Source organism: Stegastes partitus, unplaced genomic scaffold (genome assembly GCF_000690725.1).
Source record: "Stegastes partitus isolate 25-593 unplaced genomic scaffold, Stegastes_partitus-1.0.2 Scaffold945, whole genome shotgun sequence".
Classification (NCBI taxonomy): Eukaryota; Metazoa; Chordata; class Actinopteri; family Pomacentridae; genus Stegastes; species Stegastes partitus.
In genome coordinates, this window is record NW_007578676.1 from 273985 (window position 1) to 291966 (window position 17982).

The following is a 17982-nucleotide window of genomic DNA, read 5'->3' on the forward strand; positions in this document are numbered from 1 at the left end:
TATTACTAAATGACACACAAGACACACTGTGCCACTCAAATGTTTGTCTTAGCAACAGATCATAATCAACCTTTAAATTGTTAATAACTTAGAGACCATTTACAAATAATGCGACTATAAAGTGGTACCAAAACCATATTTATACTTTTTTTATTCCAGATCTTCCATATGATTCATTTCTGTCATGGCTGCCTCATCACCAGCAGCTCTGTTGCACTTCATCTCAAGAGGTCACGCACCCTGATCCCTAACAATGGCCTCCTTTGTACGCCGCGCTGTTGGAGAGTGACAAGGACTTGAAGGTTAGTCGACCTGGACTCCTGAGGAGTCGCACAGGAGCGTCCATTAGGGCTCGGTCCTGTGTCACCGCCGACTTTCATGTTGCGCTATTGTTACACAGCTCTCCCCTGAGAGGTCGAAGCAGAGTGGGTAATGAGGGATAATTGGTGCAGGGTCAAGGATGATTAATTCCCTTGGTCAGGTGTCAGCCAGTTTTCATACCTGGCTGGCTGGGCAGGTAGGCAGGTAGGCGGGAGGGAGGGGAAGATGGATGGAACACGAGACGAGGTAGATGAGTAAGTCGGCTAAATGGACACAACCAGGAAGTCTTTGTGCACTTAAGTAAAGCTAAGCTAAGAGTGGAGCTCGCATGCAAATCAAACTACCCCTAAAACAAACACATGACAGCTATTACATCAGTTAAAAATTCCACTGGATCATATCTTTCCAGAAACTAAGTCGAAAGGTCACCGCCGCCCTCCCCCTCCGAGCGCTGAAGCCAGATTGAGATTGATAGCTGTCCCCATCCCTCCTGTCTCCCCTTCAGCTTGACTGACTAATCTGAATACCTCTCCATCCATCCCTTCATTCTAACCGGGCAATTTTGGACACTGATTATCTTGCAACCTGTGTGTGCACGACAGTAAATGCAGGGGCTGGCTGGTAATTGACCAGGCAAAGACTGAGACGCCTGCCGTGTAATTGAGCGGGGGCTGAGGGGCTCTCGCAGGACTGAAAGGGTCCGAGGATTTCTCATTGCCCATTAGACCTGACAGGGGGTCTCCTTTGCCTGCGGACTCTATCGTGAGGCCCACGGCGTACGCAGCGCTCGGATGCAGGACTGACACCTTTCAGCGGCAGGGATCGCGGCCAGGCAGATAAAACAGCTGTTAAGAATGACATATAGTGTGAGCGTAAGACAGGAAAATGTACAAATCTCCAGCACGGCCTCGTTATTTCTAAAAGGGAGGCGAAAGAAAAGCCTCCATTTGTTTACTGGCTTGAGGAGGATGGAAACTCTGTCTTCAAAACTTTTCGTGTTGAAGGAAACCACTTCTTCAAATTATCCCAACATTCATCTCTGAGTATGTGACATTAATGATAGAGCGGTGTTAATGGAAAAGTGAGTGAAAAATTGCTTCACGTTCTGTATTTTTCCCACACAACATTGACGACTGTGAGTTGAATGGTTTCAAATTTTCGGAAATCGTATTTCCTTTTTTTTTTCTTCTGCAAGTTACTTTAGAAAATCATTCTGAAAGTCGGACTGGGAGTCTAATTTAGCAAAAAAAAAGATTAGAAGCCAGATGAAGCACAGCATTAGTCGTGCTTGTTTGCTTGGTTCCTGATTGGTTGAGTGCCGTACCATTAGCACACCTCTTTGTGAAAATTAAGAGCATGCCTGCAAGCCTACAATGCTGTCAGGCTCATGATGGACAGCTATGTCACAGATGGCGTGAATGTAGCCCGATATAGAACATAATACAGAAAACGAGGCTTGGGATCATTTTAAAATGGTGTCATAGCAGTTTGTCCATCAGCGCTGCAGCACATGTAGCAGAGCATGCATCACAGTAGAACAGATGGTGGTGCGGAGTCAAGTGGTGCTTTCACAGTAAGTTGCTAACGAGTTTGGGAAATACATTGCTGGAAAGTTAAGGTACAATGAGCCCATCATTTTCAGTTTTCAGAACCAAAAAGCTAATGCTGCTTTGGTTCTGATCATTATTTTTGAGCTTTTCTAACAAACTCTGACTGAAGGACTTTATGCATCCTTTTTCAGCATCATATAACTTTTTCAATGTGTGAAAGTCCCATTTAGGATTTTTTTGTTGAATATATTAAAGTTGTGCTCAATTCAGTCTAGTTGTTGAGTTATCCAGCTAGTGTTTGTCCCGTGCTTTCTGGTGTCTGTCTCCCTATCTTCTCTTCAGTTTGACACCACTTCAGAATGAGATGTCAGGGTTCAGTCTGCCATTACATATGAAATCATTCTGCAATTGTTTTATGTGCATTTGCTCACATTGATGGTGGATTAAGAAAAGGTGCTGCAATAGCGACATACATCCTGATCAGCATACCCAATCACTTATCTTTGCAGCAGCCTAGCTATAATTGCCATATCTTCCACATGAAAGATAATCTAACAGATTTCTTGTATGTTACTTAGCATTTAAGCCCTAACTACACTGTGTCCACCCCTTTTTTTTGTGACTTTTTAAAACAGTCAGTGCACTAATTTCTCCTAAAAAGCTAGAAAAGCATGAAACAATACTTTGTCTTTAAAATGCTTCTGCCTCCCTCCTCTGTTCTCTGAGCATGGAGACCCCATGCTGAGCAGTGAAATATACATATGTGCCCAATTGGTTTTCCTTCCATCTGACTTGTGCCATTCGAGCTCAGAAATGGCCTCATCACTTCCGCTCCGGTGGCCATCAGTGAGCCACTGGGTTTCACTTCGGCCTGTGCCAAGTCTCTGCAATGCTCCTGCTTCATCTACATATTGTAAATATGATAGTGTCCTCGGGGCAGCGGTCCCAAGAGTTAAACAGGCAGGCATTAATAAATAGGCTGTCTGCCAAAGACAGGAACTATTAAACACATTACATCTGATGCACATCACAGTAATGTTTGCATGGAAGCTGATGAATATCCAAAAAGCAAGAAAAAAACAAAAAAAACACCAAAAACAATCCACTCCTTTTTATTTCCAAAACAATTCATAGCATCCACCAGCACATTGATATCAAGTATTCATCCACAGTATAATTTAGAATTATCTGTAGACTTTATTCAGACATGATGTCATATTTTCTTCCTCCTCTCTTCACCACCTACGAAACGGTTCAACACTAAGAGTCTGGTGCTAGTGTTTCAGATACCCTGATGCTAATACAACCAACACTAGACAATAAGGCAAAAGGTACACAATGGAGGCACGAAGTTTAAACCAATTACTCTTCAGGACACGGTGGAGCGAGGAGGGAAGAATGGAAGATGGTTCACATGGCTGGAACAATTAGTTCTTGGTGCCGGCGAAACCCTGCAAACGGTGGTGCTCCCTTAACCTGCAGAGGAAAAAACAACAGAGGAGTAGTTGCTTTAAATTGAATTTTGTGAAGCTGCTAGCGATTAGTATTAGGATTCAAGGGTTGCTAACCTGACGGCGTTAATTCTGATGAATCCAGAGGCATCACATGGGTCGTAGTCGCCCTGCACGTCCATGCTGGAGAGAAAAGAAGTCAAAAAAAAAAATAAGAGGCCGATAAGCCGGCAGAGACCAATCTTCAAATTTAGGGGTTGAAGGAAAACATAGCTCAAGAGCAAAACCAAAGAGAAAAGTTACAGCATATTCTGGTAACCAACCAATTGAAATGTTTGGCATCATTGCAGTAAACACGAGAGACGCCGAGCGTTTTCCACTACTGGGATAACTGGATCATTGATAATCCGCTCTTTTGAAATAATGCTCTCATCGATCCTCCTCTGAATGCTCTTCTTTAGCACTGCTTGTCCTGAATGACGGAGAATCAATACGGGAGAATGAAAACACGCTCGTGTACACAAGCGCACAAAAGATGCGCATAACCCATTTAAAAACAATCCCATCATATCAGCTGTGAGCTAAGTGTCGGGAGGATTTTGTAATCTGATGTTTGTCTTTTAGTTTATCCACTTCTGAAAAAAAAAAAAAGAAAAAGGAAAAAGTAGTAAATATAAAACTTGTGCCGGTGCGCGTCGAGGCTGCTTGTTGCATAGACATCTCGTCTCAGTGTGCGCGAGAGTCTCACAAAGAGTGCCCGTGTGCTGTGTAATTACAGCAGTTTCTACCTGCAGTGTTTAATACACTCCCTTACTGAGTCCTCTCCTCCCTATGACACCCCCAACTCCCAATGTACAGCTTGCAGTCATTCTTCAAAAGCACTTAGCAAAAGAGGAAATTGCCAACAAATGATAGGATAAACACTATAAAAAGAAAGGCCGACAACTAAATCATCAACTCTCAATACAAGGCTCCCTGCCCGGCACCTGAACACCATTATGAATGAGTGGCCACAAAGAATATGGCACTTTTTCTGTGTGTGTGTGTGTGTGTGTGTGTGTGAGCATGTGATTGTGTATTCCTTTAAGAAACCCTGCAGTCTAATTGAGAGCGGAGCCAGCCGAGAGCGAGGAGGGTGACATTTCTGTCTCAGATGGGTGCGGTGACGGGCTGTATTACCACTGTGTTAATGACGCCGTTTACTGTTGCCCGCCGAGAGCCAACAGGATGTCAGCGGGGGTTTCATGCCTAATCTGGTTTGTGTGTGTGTGTGTGTGTGTGTGTGTGTGTGTGCGATTGTGCCGGGTTTTCATGCGGTGGCAAAAAGAAAAAATATGTGTGTGCGAGACTGCTGCCTCCAGGTGTATCAGTGTCAGGTACACGTACATGTCAACGTTAAGATAATCCATGATGAGCCTTTCAACAAAAATAAAAAATTATACAAAGTGGATTATCCTTTTTATACCATTAGAGCTTACTACCTGCATTAGCCGAATTCTTCTAGATACGGTACAGCCGGAGTGATACATCAACGAGGCTGATGTCTGCATATATGTCCGATATATTGCTGCTGATGTGCATTTTAGCGACATTTTTGTTTTGGGGGGAATTTTATGCATTTTGTATGACAGCAGGCAGTCGAAAGCTGTCAGGGAGCACAAGGACGGACAAATGATTCAATGAGGTTTTCATTGATTTTATTAGTGCTTTTACTGATTTTTCTTAAAAAAAAAAAAAAAAAAAAGGTTTAACTATCAGCTGTTCATCTAGTCTCTTTCGCCACATTTCCTTTCTCTCTGTGCTGCTGCAGTCAAATAAAGGCATGAAATAGCCAAAAAAAAAAGTCAATTTAAAACCAGACATATCTTCATTGCTTGCGAAAAGTATCTGTATTTTCTATTAGAAAAACAAACAAAAAAAATGTATGATGCGGTCTTAATTTTTCCTAAATTATAAAGTTGGCACTGGGCTCAGAAACTGATCAGGTTCAGGTTTTCACTGCATTTGAATAACAAGTCAACAAAAAGACAAAATCACTACGTGCTGTGTACCTACTGAACTGACACAAGAAGAATTTGGTAGTCAATTTACATTTTTAGTTTTTTTTTCCCAAATACCAAACATGTGTGCTTCTCAAATGCTTCTCTCTGTTAAACAGAACGCTCACCAGAAACAAACAACTCAGTCCTCTCAGTCCATGGATGTGTTGGGGAAAGTTGTGGGTCACTGTGTGCTAGGGCTGGGGATTGTAAAGAACCTCACAATTCAATTCGATTTCGATTCTTTGGGTAACAATTCAATTCGATATCGATTCAACTCCATATTGATTTCAACACTTCGATATCAATTAAGTCGAAATGCACCAATAATTCATGAGAGTACCTGTTTATGATTTCAGAATAACCAGCCACGGTATAACTCATAATATTCAACTTATAACTTCAACGACTCCAAAACCGCTGTCTTTACCTCTGTGTACGCCTTCGGGACAGCGATTTCAGTCATATGTTTGCTTGTTGGTGTGGCGTTTGTGGTTCAAGTGTGCGTAGCATCTTCTTACAACCTGCGTTTTCCACGACACTGTACGGTCGTAGGTCCTTGCATATGAAGACAGCCACAAACTCCAGAGCTTGGCAGCAGTTTGCACAGAAAGGATATGTCGAGTTGCATCTGTTTTGGTTTAGCCACAGGTTGCTGCATAACATCAGCATGGTGTCGGCTAAGGTGGTTGCTCAGGTTCGTAGTATTATTGCAGTAGTTTAATACTGCCAGTTTACACTTGACTCCTGTCTGTTACTATGTTCCAGGTTGACAATTGAATCCAAAGTGAGCCCAAACGTCAGATCTTAAAGTCTTAATGCTGCTGCTACTTGCTTCCATGTTGTATACAGTTGTTTACAGTGCGGCTTCTATCCGTACAACGCATTCAGAGGCTTTTCTGAATCAATACTGAATTGTGAAAAAATAGATTGCAATGCACTGATAAATCAATAGTTTTACCCACCTCTACTGTGTGCGCTGCACTCGAGACTGATTCGTGACAGTTTTTTTTCTCAGATGGTTCTTACGAGCCCCTTTATGAGGAACCGCTGAGCCCATCTGTCAGAGGCCCCGAGGACTTTGTGATGCTGCAACACAACACTGTCACGCAGATGTGTCGTCTCGGCTAAGAAATGTGTTTCTACAAGATGAAGTGTTGAAATCAGAGCATGTGAATGTTTTTTGTTTTTTTTTAGTAATTTGCTGGCTGAAAGAGTGCTGAGTTGGAATTCATCTGGAGGTGGACAGAGCTAAAATGTTGAACTGAAAACAGAATATTACCCACAAAAACCGGAACAAAGCGATATGGATTAAAAGAGCTGAATGAATGCCCCGTCTCAGTACAGTATAATCTGTATTTATTGCTTTCCTTCTCATGGGCTCAGAGGACAGAAAATACACTCTCTGTATTGATTTTCATCTGGCTTTATCGCTTGCCAAACCAGTCTACGGAACTGAATGACTGACTGTGTGAGGCATATTTTTTGTCTCCCTCTTTCTGACCTGCCTAACTAGCATGACACTCTGCTACTTTCCTCTTAAAAGCCCAGTGAAATCACCTCTCTCCTCTGGCTGAAAACACCATTAGCTCTCTGACTCTAGGGTACAACTGGAGTGTGTGTGACTTAAGTGGAGATGGAGAGCCATATGGAGGGGTTTTTACTTTGGTCAGTGCTGAGCTTGCCCAGAGGGCATCAGGGGTCAGCCTCCTGAACAAACCCACTGTTACCACAGCTAAGAGGCCACGGGGGTGTGGTGGTGGGGTTAGGGCCGGGGGCTGCCCTGCAGGAACTAGAGTCTGACACTCCTCTGATGTCTTTGTGAGGCAGGGTCGGTTTAGTATGCCGATGTGGAGGTCATCAGAGAACTTGGGCAAGCTGACCTGACCACAGGCCGACTGGTGGACATGTGGAATAGCAGCACTGTGCCCAGAGCAGCCGCACACAGCTGTCAAGATAGAACAAGCGCCGGCTTTGATCCACTGACACACGGCTGCTTCTGTTTTGCAGCCACACTCATTTTCGTCTTTCCTCCGCTTACCTGACCAGCTCTTCGTTGTACAGGGACTTGGGTGACTCTCGTCCCAGGATGTAGACCTGACCCTTGAAGACAGACAGCTGGACTTTTCCCTCCACGTTCTCCTGAGACTTGGCTACGCAGTGTCGCACAAAATCACACTCTGGACTATACCAGAAACCTGCAACAGACAGAGTGGCTGTGACGGTTTGTTTAAAAGCAAGATTTTCATTACAGTTTATTTAACTCAGAGATAAGACAAAACCTAATGATCTTGTTGACATTCTTACTGACCACATAGTAATTATATACAGATTTGTTTAAATGTTTAAGGCATTAAAATAAAGTGAGCATGCTTTCAAAAATAAACTCACAAAGAGCTTTTATATATCAATTAATTTAATACAAAGTTAAAACCCTAAATCAAATCTACTTCAGGTGTGACCCCACTAAATCTTTACAACTGCACAAAGTTACTCATGATACCGAGGTCAGTTGTTCCAAACATCTTGAATAACTCATCATGGTTTATCTGCAGATTTTGGCTGTCTCAGGTGCTTCTTTCTCTTCATGTTCTCCCTGACTGTCTCCATGATGCTGGCATCAAGGCTCAGGACTGCTTGTTCTTTTGCTTGTTGAACTTTTAGATGCTGTTAGTTTGTATTTTGCTTTATATCTCTGTATATTATTGTCAATGGTATTAATTGGACAATGGCAAAAAAAAGGTTTAAAGGGTTGATCAAAGAAAGAGGTTCCCCCATAGGTTCCTATTTTCTGAGATATGGCTCTTTCAGTGCTTTGGTCTAATTCCTATCCCAGGTGAAGTTCATGCACCGCTTTCTTTTTGCCGACCTGGACCATCAGCCTCCGAGACAGATGGGCGAGGGATGCGTCTATATGTTCAGAGGTCAGGCACGCCCCACTCAGCAGGGGTTCTCCTCTCATCAGCGGCTGACCTCCACCTCATCGTCTGGCCATGTTCAAAGACACAATCCGTCCCTTGCTTTCACTCCTTCTAAATTGGCACACAAGGTGACGGCCGGGACAATTGCACACAGGCCACAGCTAGATTCTATTTCGATCTTTGTGTCAGTTGCTTCTACGTGTCACTTAAGTCTCTCTGTATGGTGGTTATTAGAGAAGATCACAGGATTTGCCCGTATCAATGAATGCAAATTAGTCATTCCTTTTAAAAACAATGACACGTGTGATCTGAGAGTGCCGTCCTGAAATTACTGCTTGTTTTACGTAATCATTTCAAAATGTACAATTATTATGATGTAAAACCACAAAAGCAAGCATAAATCTGTTAGATGTCGGTGCTCGGATCTCTAACTGATTCTTGATGAATTTGAAATCATTGGACCACCTGTCACTTGTTCACTTTCTACTCATCAAAACCCTGCTCTATCAGGTGCTGCGCTGCTCTAAATTGCAGCAACTTCTCCAATATTAAAATTGTTTGGGTAAATAGTGCAGCAAACAGATGCAGGACAGGTGGGTTGTTAACATAAGCCCCACTACCAGCCGTCTGCTATCTGCAGAGTTATTAATGATTTAAACCCACAATGGGTTTAATCTCTGCCCTGCTTCTGAAGGTAGCACCTTTATGTGTGTGTGTGCGTTTGCTTCCCGTCTCTGGAGGGTATAACTGAAGCGGCCTAGTAGTCAGTCTGTAATGGCACTGATCCTATTATGTGGATGAAGGTGCAGGGGACTGGAGACGGAGCAGAAGGGAGGATTAAGATACCTGAGCCAAGAAAAGCTCGCGCACACATGCAGACGTGCTGAACGTACGGACGCATGTGACACGTTTAAATCTCTCTAAAGCAAAAAAAAGTGTAACAAGCACTCACCATTGTAGACAAGTTCGGAGAACTTGATACCAAGTCCCTGCTTGATCCTCCGCACCTCTTTGTCCATGGTGAAGGTCTCGATGTCTAAATGGGCCTTCAGCAGAACCGTGCCTCCTGGGGTTTCATATATCCCTGACAAACACAGCAAAAAGAAATCAACAAAGTGAATTAACACAACAGCAGGATTTTAAACAGGAGATAACAGAAGGTGCGAACACATTTACCCGCCTGAATGCAATCTATATTGTCAGTTTCATGAGTTTATACAGTCCTTTTTGAGATCTTCACATTGAAGATTTCAATGCGTGTAAAACATATAGCAAAAAAAAAAAAAAAAAGGGGCTCGCACACGTTATTTTCTCCAATACATATTTTTTTTTACTACAACCTGTAGCATCATCATCTTCGAACAAAATCCATAGGAGTATAAACTACAAGCCCGCTTCATTTGAACTAACTACAAGCAAAGAGCTCTATTAGCCATCATCCGTCTGACAGACAGGCCTTCACGGTGCTCACAAAACATGGATGAGTCTGTCCTGGGTAAATGACAGGGTAGGAGGCCCCTGCCAGCCTGGAGTCTGGACCAGGGCTCTGCCTACCCTGCAATTTACCCCCTCTGGACAGGGAGGGAGGGGTGAAGGAAGAAAAGATGAGGTAGATGACAGCAGAAATGAAGCTGTCACTTAAATGTCAGCTAAAACAAAAGGAGGGCAGGGGGAAATGCTACGAGACAGATCTGACAATAGAAAAAAAGGGAGCTTTATCAATGACAACCGTTTTTGTGAGAGCTGAAATTTGAAGAAATGGTGAGTGCTGTTTCCCCTATTCAATACATGGTTCCTCACATCATCTGTCAATTTGAATGGTAGTTGCACCTTTTTCTGATTCGAGCCAGACTGCCAAGCTGCCAAAGAGACATTTCACTGGAGCCAACACCAGACTGCCAAATCTCACAGTTTGTATGGTCTGCTTCAGACTCCAAAACTCTTTCCTGAGATTTAACAGATGAATGCTATTTCATCTTTTCCAATCTGGCGAGCAGGAGAAGTCAAATCCGTGCGACCTCAAATACCTCCTGATCTGAAAAAGGAGAAGCATTCACTTTGTGCTGGCGGGCAAAAACAAAGCTTAGTGATGCTGCTAATTGTCTAAAGCCTCAAAAGGTTTCCACCTGAGCTCGAATGGCTCGTGGCTTTTTGGTGATCCCGGGCCACAGAGGGCACGTAGGGACACTTCCGTTGGCTCTATCAGATAAATAACTTAAAACTGCCCTCCAACTCAACTGGGCTTAAGTGCTACAAAAGAGAGCTAGCTTAACAGTGTGGCGCAAACAATGAAACGCTATCTGGTTGAGCTCCAACAGGGGCAGTTTAGCCGAGCTTAAAGAGACAAAACCCTCGGTGGTTTTATGAGGTTTTAATCTTTTACACAGTTACTGCAGGTATGCTAACCCTGCTGCAGGCCTTCAGGGGTTTGGGACAGGAATTAATTCTTCTTGAGCTGATTCCTTCTAACCCTATGGGCAAACGGTGCAGAATAAACAAGCAACTCATGTAAATAAATACAGATAAAAACCTTGATATGGACTTTAAAAAAAAAAAAAAAAACACGAGTGGATTTTAAGACAATTTGCAGTTCGACATTTCTGTAAATTATTTCAGCTGACAAAAATAAACAAGTAAATACATTACAAATGCGTTTGATGACTATTTCCAGTGACACTGTTTTGGAGTTTGGCGGCGGTTTGACACGAGGCAGCCTGTTCATCAAGAGATGAGGCTGCAGCTCCAGTGAGGCCATCACCGGCACACAGGTCAGAGGCCCGACAGCGCTGTGACAGGTGGGAAATGTTTGTCGGGAACACGAGCTGTTGAATGCTTTGTAGCACAGTGACAACATTCTTGACAAACCATTTCAATCCCCCTCCGCCTCCGTGACCCCACGCAAATAAATATGACCCAACACAAATAAGTATGACATGTTCCCCCATTCGATCCCTCCCATCATCTATTGTGCTGGCGCGACTGCCATTCCAGAGGAGACCAACATGTCCACTCAATGGTAGTTATTCAACCACTCGGGCACCTTGTGCTCCACCTCTTCCTATTGCTTCAGTGGAGGAAACAGCTTTGATCTTTTGTTCAGCCGAGGGGAGAGAAAAGTGGGCTTCCCATTTTCCAATTTCTACCTGCCAAGTTGCGCCACATCCACAGTCTGCTGGCCAGTCAATTTGCCAATCATAGCACATAGTGTCGTGGGGGAAGAGCGGCGCGTTTGTGTGTATGTGAGTGCGTCATACAAGGCCAGGACGGCACACCGGCTTTGTATATTTACTGCGACAACACATGTAGAGCGCTAACAAAGGAGCTTTTCAAGTTGCCTGTTGATGCCAAAGATAAAGAGACAAAAAACATCCCTGTGTGCAGATATGTGATCGACTGTGTATTTGTGTGTATCCACTGGAGCATGTGCACCTTTTTCTTATTCACAGTGTGTGTGTTTTCTGTATGTGTGTGCATGCATAAGTGAAAGGAAGTAACTTCAGTGTCTATGATTCCAGGTGAACCAGAGGAAAACATTTTCTCTTGAGGAGAGCGCATTTGCCATCCAGCCCACTTTTATGGAAGCAGAATAGCAAGTGTGACAAAAAAGCACTCATGTAAAATAACTGCAAATTGCATGAAAGCCCCGGCTACTGAAAGGCTTTTGAACGGATGCAAAATTAAAATATTGAGAGGGATTTCAGTGCAAGTGCAAACATATCCATCTCACTGCATTTACAGTGTATATGTTTGTTTGAGTAAGTGAGGAAACCTGTCACGCTAATTCGGCACAAATGGGGAAAATGTCACAACCAAGACAGACGAAACAAACAACAATTTTCAACTTTACCTCGGGACTTCATGCCGATGAAACGGTTCTCTACGATGTCAATCCGACCCACTCCGTGCTTTCCTCTAAGAGACAGAGACAGGTTCACTGGACACGCTTATACATTAATTTAACACTTTATTAGTTTAACCAACAACAGGAGGCGTCAACATTAAGAGCTCTATTGTTGTGGCAGCTCAACAACCAGCAGTCTGATCATTTCCTGACTTTCTAATACACTCTGCGTATCTGTGTGGTATTTTGGTGCCCAGCGAGGAACGCTCAGCACACAGGTGGGAGGGGAGGGACGGACAGGTGAGAGTTCATTTAAATGAGGCAGCACAAAGCGACTTGTTGGTGGAAAATGTTTGTTAGACTTTGAATAGATGTCCAGGAACCTCATCTGTTTCTTGGACAATGTTACTCTGCTGTTACTCAGGTGACAATAGGATAATGCTTAAAATGTAAAGAAACTATTTTAGATATACATACATTAAATAGATGTGACTAAATCAGCATAAACATGTACCTCTATTGTGCTCATATCAAAATGCCAGCAGTGTCAGATTGCACTGATGTACAAATCACTATAAATGATTCTTACAGAACCTGCTGCTCGCGGTTACTTCATTCTGCATAAAAAGCTTCTCCTTTAGTTCATAAAAGCCCTGCAGCCTGCTCAAGGCAGTCGTTGATGTTGACATATGTTCATAAATCTGCAGCCTTTCCTGAGAATAGAGCGCAGTGCCATTACACAGGATATTTCACCGTGTTTACCTTAATAAATGACACGTACATGACAGCAGGCTGCTGTAAAGGTACCCCATTTAATGCTACACGCATCAAACTGATGCTTAATTCTGACCTGGTGTCAATCCTGTGTGTGTGTCAACGCCTCCTTTATAGCAAAACACTTTATTCTTCAAATGCATTAGAGTGCGAAAGCCGCCGTGACATATTTCATTGTGTGATGTGACCGCTTATGAAGTGAGATACAGTCGAAATGAAGCTGAAAAAACTTGGATTAAGGCAGATCAACCATACCTTTATCTAGATGTATGCATCAGTGTTTTGTAGTTTATTTCAAATATTGTACAAGATAAACAGAAACACACATGATGTAGCTCTGGTTACAGATTTTCAAGTGTGTGCTGCGATGCACCATTCAGACGACAAATTAAATTTCCTAGAGAAGCCTCTTTCCATCTGCTGTGCGGTTGTTTTCATGCATCACTGTGATTAGCATAGTTTTGCTGCACAATAAGACTGGCTGGGAGTGAATTTATTACACACAAAACAATATTAAAATACCCAAATAGTGACGAATACTTTTCATTAATAAAGTTTTCTGTAGAATCTCCAACAAACAAGCTCTTTCATTATTTATTTTCCCTTTATTGGAAAAGAAAAGCAGAAAAACGGTTTCAGATTTCCCTAACAATTTACTCAATGCATAGTTTGTGTCATTTCACGACAAATTACGCATGTTGTAAAGAAGCAGCACTGACTGAAACAAAATGCTCAACATCATGCTCAAAACTAAAAAGCGGTCGAGGAAAATAGATTCTTCTGTGGTATCGGCAGGTTCACCTTTAGGACTTTTCATTTATTTTGACAGTTGGAAAGCAGAGAGGGAAGCAAGAGTGGAGGACGACACAGGAGTAAAAAACTGGCGGTATGCGATCCCTGGCCAACAGCGACAAACACTCATCATTCCAGAGGTGGTGAACTTAACCACTGCTCTACCTCTGGGGACACTTACACACTGATTCTGATAGAAAGACTTACTTTCACTGGATTTATCACATCTAACAAGACACATGTGTAAGGTGCCTTTTTTTGAAATAAAGAGAAAAATGCTTACCCAATCTCATTGAGGTATGAGAAGATATCCAGTGCAGAGTCTTTGGATTTGCCTTCCTTCACATTGATCACCTTCACAGGCACTCCTAAAGGAATAAAGTGCTGATTAATAAATCCATGTCCACCAACATTATAACACAATAAGTGGTAATTCATATGACTTATAATGTATTTGGTAAAATCTAATTGCAATAAAATAAAGCAACGTCACAATCTACTTTGCATTTTTATGTTTGAGATTCAAAAAACTAAACAGCAACATTCTCTTTTCACAAGAGAGGCATGCTAACCATTTTTGAAATTAACTAAAATAATTTTTACAACAACATTTGAATTTCCCTTCTGGGATGAATAAAGTATTTTTCATTTCATTCATTTCATTTCATGAGGAAAGCCGAAAGCAAATGAAGTGAATTCAATCACTCTTCATCTTCTCTACTTGTCCTAAAACCTATTACAGCGAAAAGTGACGGGTGATTTTTACCAAGATCAGAGAAATAATCAACACATAGCACACAAAACAAACACTATAAGAATGTAATTTTTGTGCGGCCTAGTTAATCAATAACAACAAACAACTACAAAAACTAACAAAAAGATTCATTTCAACTGATTGAACTGGCGACAAAAACAGCAAAGAGTTGATCAAATCTGCTGACAAGCGCTCATTATCTTAGTCAGTCAAATCAATAGTCGTCAACTAAAAGTGAAAACCTCCACAAAAGGAGATGGTGAGAAGGGCTAATAAATTCAAAGGCTCTGCTGATTTGAAAGCTGTGAAATCGTGGGCAGGCCTTTACCTAATTCAATTACACACGCAGCTTTGTTACCCAAACTCTCTTTAACGCTTAGATTTCTTTTTTTTTTTTTGTTGCGCCACTCAGTGCTTGTGTGTTCATGCGCATGTGCAGGAGACAAAACCACCTGCAGATCCATCACCGCCCGGCTTCCTACCGTCTATCTTTAACATACGGAGAATTTCTCTTTAAAAAGACACCCACGCTCGCTCCGCACGCTTCCTCCGCCGAGCCACTTAAACCAAGTGCACATCAATCACTGTCACAGACCTGCTTATTCATGGCCTTCAATGAGGAACACGGGCCAAAGGTGGAGGCGAGGAAACAAACAGAGACACGGGTGAAAAGGAGCGCGAGCGAGAAGGGAATATAACCTTTCTAAAAGACTACACAAGAAGGAAATGAGAAGAAATCTGCTGCACTCTCCGTCCCCTCCAGTGTCGAGCTCTACACACACTTAAGCATGCTTGCAGTTGTCAGTCAAGCAGCTTTGAAGAGAAGAGCAGCACTTCTGGTCGCCTTTCAGCCAGCATTTACAAAGCCTTAATAGGAATGACATGTGAGGGACTTGACAAATTTTTTTAGACAAGGGCTTTGTTGACGCTCCATTCTCATATCGCGGGAATCACGGCGGCTCCCATGGAAAAAAAAAAAAGTACCTCCCAGAGCAGGAGAGGGCAGTATGGATGGTGCATTCTTAAAACCGCGCCCCCTCCCAGATATCTAATAATTAGATTAAAAGTTCAAATAAATTAACTGAGTGTCTGAACGTGGGAGTGTAGGGGCTGGCCTTTCGTCCCTGCGCTCTCTTTCTCCTCGCTCTCTCCGTGTTGCGGGTTCCATCATTCACTAAAGGGCTCTTTTTCTACTCATGATCCTTTTCTTCAGTTTTTTGCACCCTAACAGTGCAGACAATGGGAGCGCAGACACAGTTGTAGGAAAAATTACTGCTTTACATTTTTCCTCTCTGTCTCTTTTTCCTCCTCACTTCTTTGGCATGAAAGGAGGGAGGGATGATTTTTTTTTTTTTTCCTTAAAAAAAAAAAAAAAAGAAAAAGGGAGAGGAATGGGGAATGGAGCGTTTGACGGGGGAAAAGGTTCCTGTCGTTAAATATTCTTTTTTAATCAGTGAGAAAACTTTGGTGAGAAAGGCAGGGATGAAAAGGTGGGAGGGGGAATGAAATGAAACATTCTTGTGCTGATCTTGTGCTCAGAGGGAGGAGTAGGCTTGGGCCTTTGTGTGGACAACTAAAACAGCTTTTGTCATAGGGCGCTCAATAAAGGCACTGAGAATATGTGTGAAAATGGAGCGCAGGGCCGCAAAGAACCCGCGAAACCAGACTGGGCTTTACTAGTGCATCACTGTTTTTACAAAAGCACATCTCATCCCCTGACACCAACCAACTTGTTTCACAGTTAAACATTTCTTTGGGAAACTGGTAAAGTGAGATCTGTTTTGTTGCACATCTTTACTGACGAGTAAATGCCATTTTAATTTGCACTTTTTAAAAAAAAAAGCACTTTTGGCATCTTTAGTGACTGCAAGTATTCCCACCAAGTCTTCTGAACTCCCCTTAAATTACATTTACAGCCCATAAAGCTCAGAGAATCCAGTGTCTCTGATCTGATTGATGTTCTTGTACTTGAGCCTCCACCAGTGACCGGTTCTGAAGGGACATCTGTGCCATTTGCCTCAGGCCTGGATGTTTCTTGCCATTTTCTCTTTGCACAAACATGTGACACTTTCTACTATTCAGTCTGGCCATCGTGGCAATATATCTAATGAGCGTTCCTCTGGCCCCTCGGGGCTCGGTGTATTAGCTGGAGTTAATGCTTCCGGCCTGTGCGTTTGCCCCCGGGCCAAACATGGCAGCTTTGGACCAAGTAATGCTGTGATGGGGTTTAGGATAAATCTGGGTGGTCAGAAGCGGTGATAAAGTGCAGCCGGGTCAGCCTCAGAGCTGTAGCCCTGCGGCTATAACCCTCACTGTTAAGTAATAGGAAGGACTGGAGTGGGCAGTGAGTAAAGATGGACAACAACACTCACTGATGAATTATACAAGCTCAGAACTGATATCACATGAGTGTATATGCAACAAAATGCAATTTGATGAATGAAATTTCTGTTTAAGCCCTAAAATCTTGAGACAAGTTGGAGGCGACCAAACAGCTGAATACAACAACAACAACAAAGGTATAAATGTCATCAGCAGTGAGGCCTCATATCGATTCCTGGTCAACTAAACCTGTCATTCCTTTGCTCTTTTTTCTCACATTTCCTACTGATCTACACTAGGATTTATGAATCAAAGCAAAAAATAAAAAAACGTATATATATCTTGACATGATTGAAGCTTAAATGCAAAAGATTTACAAATTTCAACAAAATCCATTTCAAATAATTCACATTTCAAGTGGAAATGAATTGCTGATTATTGAATCTGTTGTATATCATGTGCACATAATGAAATTTGACAGATTAAAAAAAAAAAAATCTAATGTGTAACGTCAAATGAATGTCAATTCTAAAACTACATGGCAAGTATTTTAAAAATTTTTTGATAACTTACATGTTTTTACATCTATATCAATCATTAGGCTTTAGAAGTTGTGAGCTTAAAGACAAACACTGAATCAGAAAGGAATCAGGAAGCAACACATGACGCTACACGGCACACGAACCGTTTTTGAACTCTATCTCCAGCACGTCCGGTTCGTTGGGAGAATCTTCTGGATTCTTGGTCATCAGGTACAGGTCAGCAGGGGCATGGCTCTGCAAGACACACAAAAATCACACACTCACTGTCGCTATTTTGAACACTTTATTCCCCCTCCATGAATAACTACGACCTTCTGAGACCTCATCAAAGAAAGGAAAAGTGGGGACTATTGTGTGAGGTGATAACGGACAGCTCCAGACGTGGCTGGCAGAAGAACGGAGAGAATGATGCGTGAAAAAGAAAGAAACCTGAAAACAACATCAGGAGTTGAGTGAAGACAAAAAAAAGAAAAGAAAAAAAATCAATGTTCCATTTTTCTCCTCTATTTGGTTTCATTTTCTCCGTGTGGCCCTTCACCGCAGGGGAAGGCGGCGAAAAGCAGGACGCAGTGAGAAAGAGAGGAAAAGGGCAAAAGAAAGAAATGACTCACATCCCGGAGAATGGTGAACACTTGACAAGTCAAAAAAAAAACAAAAAAACACCTAAGATACCAA

General features: G+C 42.4%; 1 protein-coding gene across 1 annotated transcript; it reads right to left on the reverse strand.

The window, feature by feature from the left end:
• Positions 1-2967: 2967 nt before the first annotated feature.
• Positions 2968-17541, reverse strand: LOC103366439 (argininosuccinate synthase-like; the record flags this gene model as incomplete). The annotated part of the gene is made up of 7 exons (XM_008294168.1): positions 2968-3347; positions 3440-3505; positions 7403-7559; positions 9235-9366; positions 12130-12194; positions 13973-14057; positions 17451-17541. Coding segments are annotated over 7 exons (645 nt in total), but the record flags the coding sequence as incomplete, so codon positions are not given.
• Between the last annotated feature and the right edge of the window lie 441 nt (positions 17542-17982).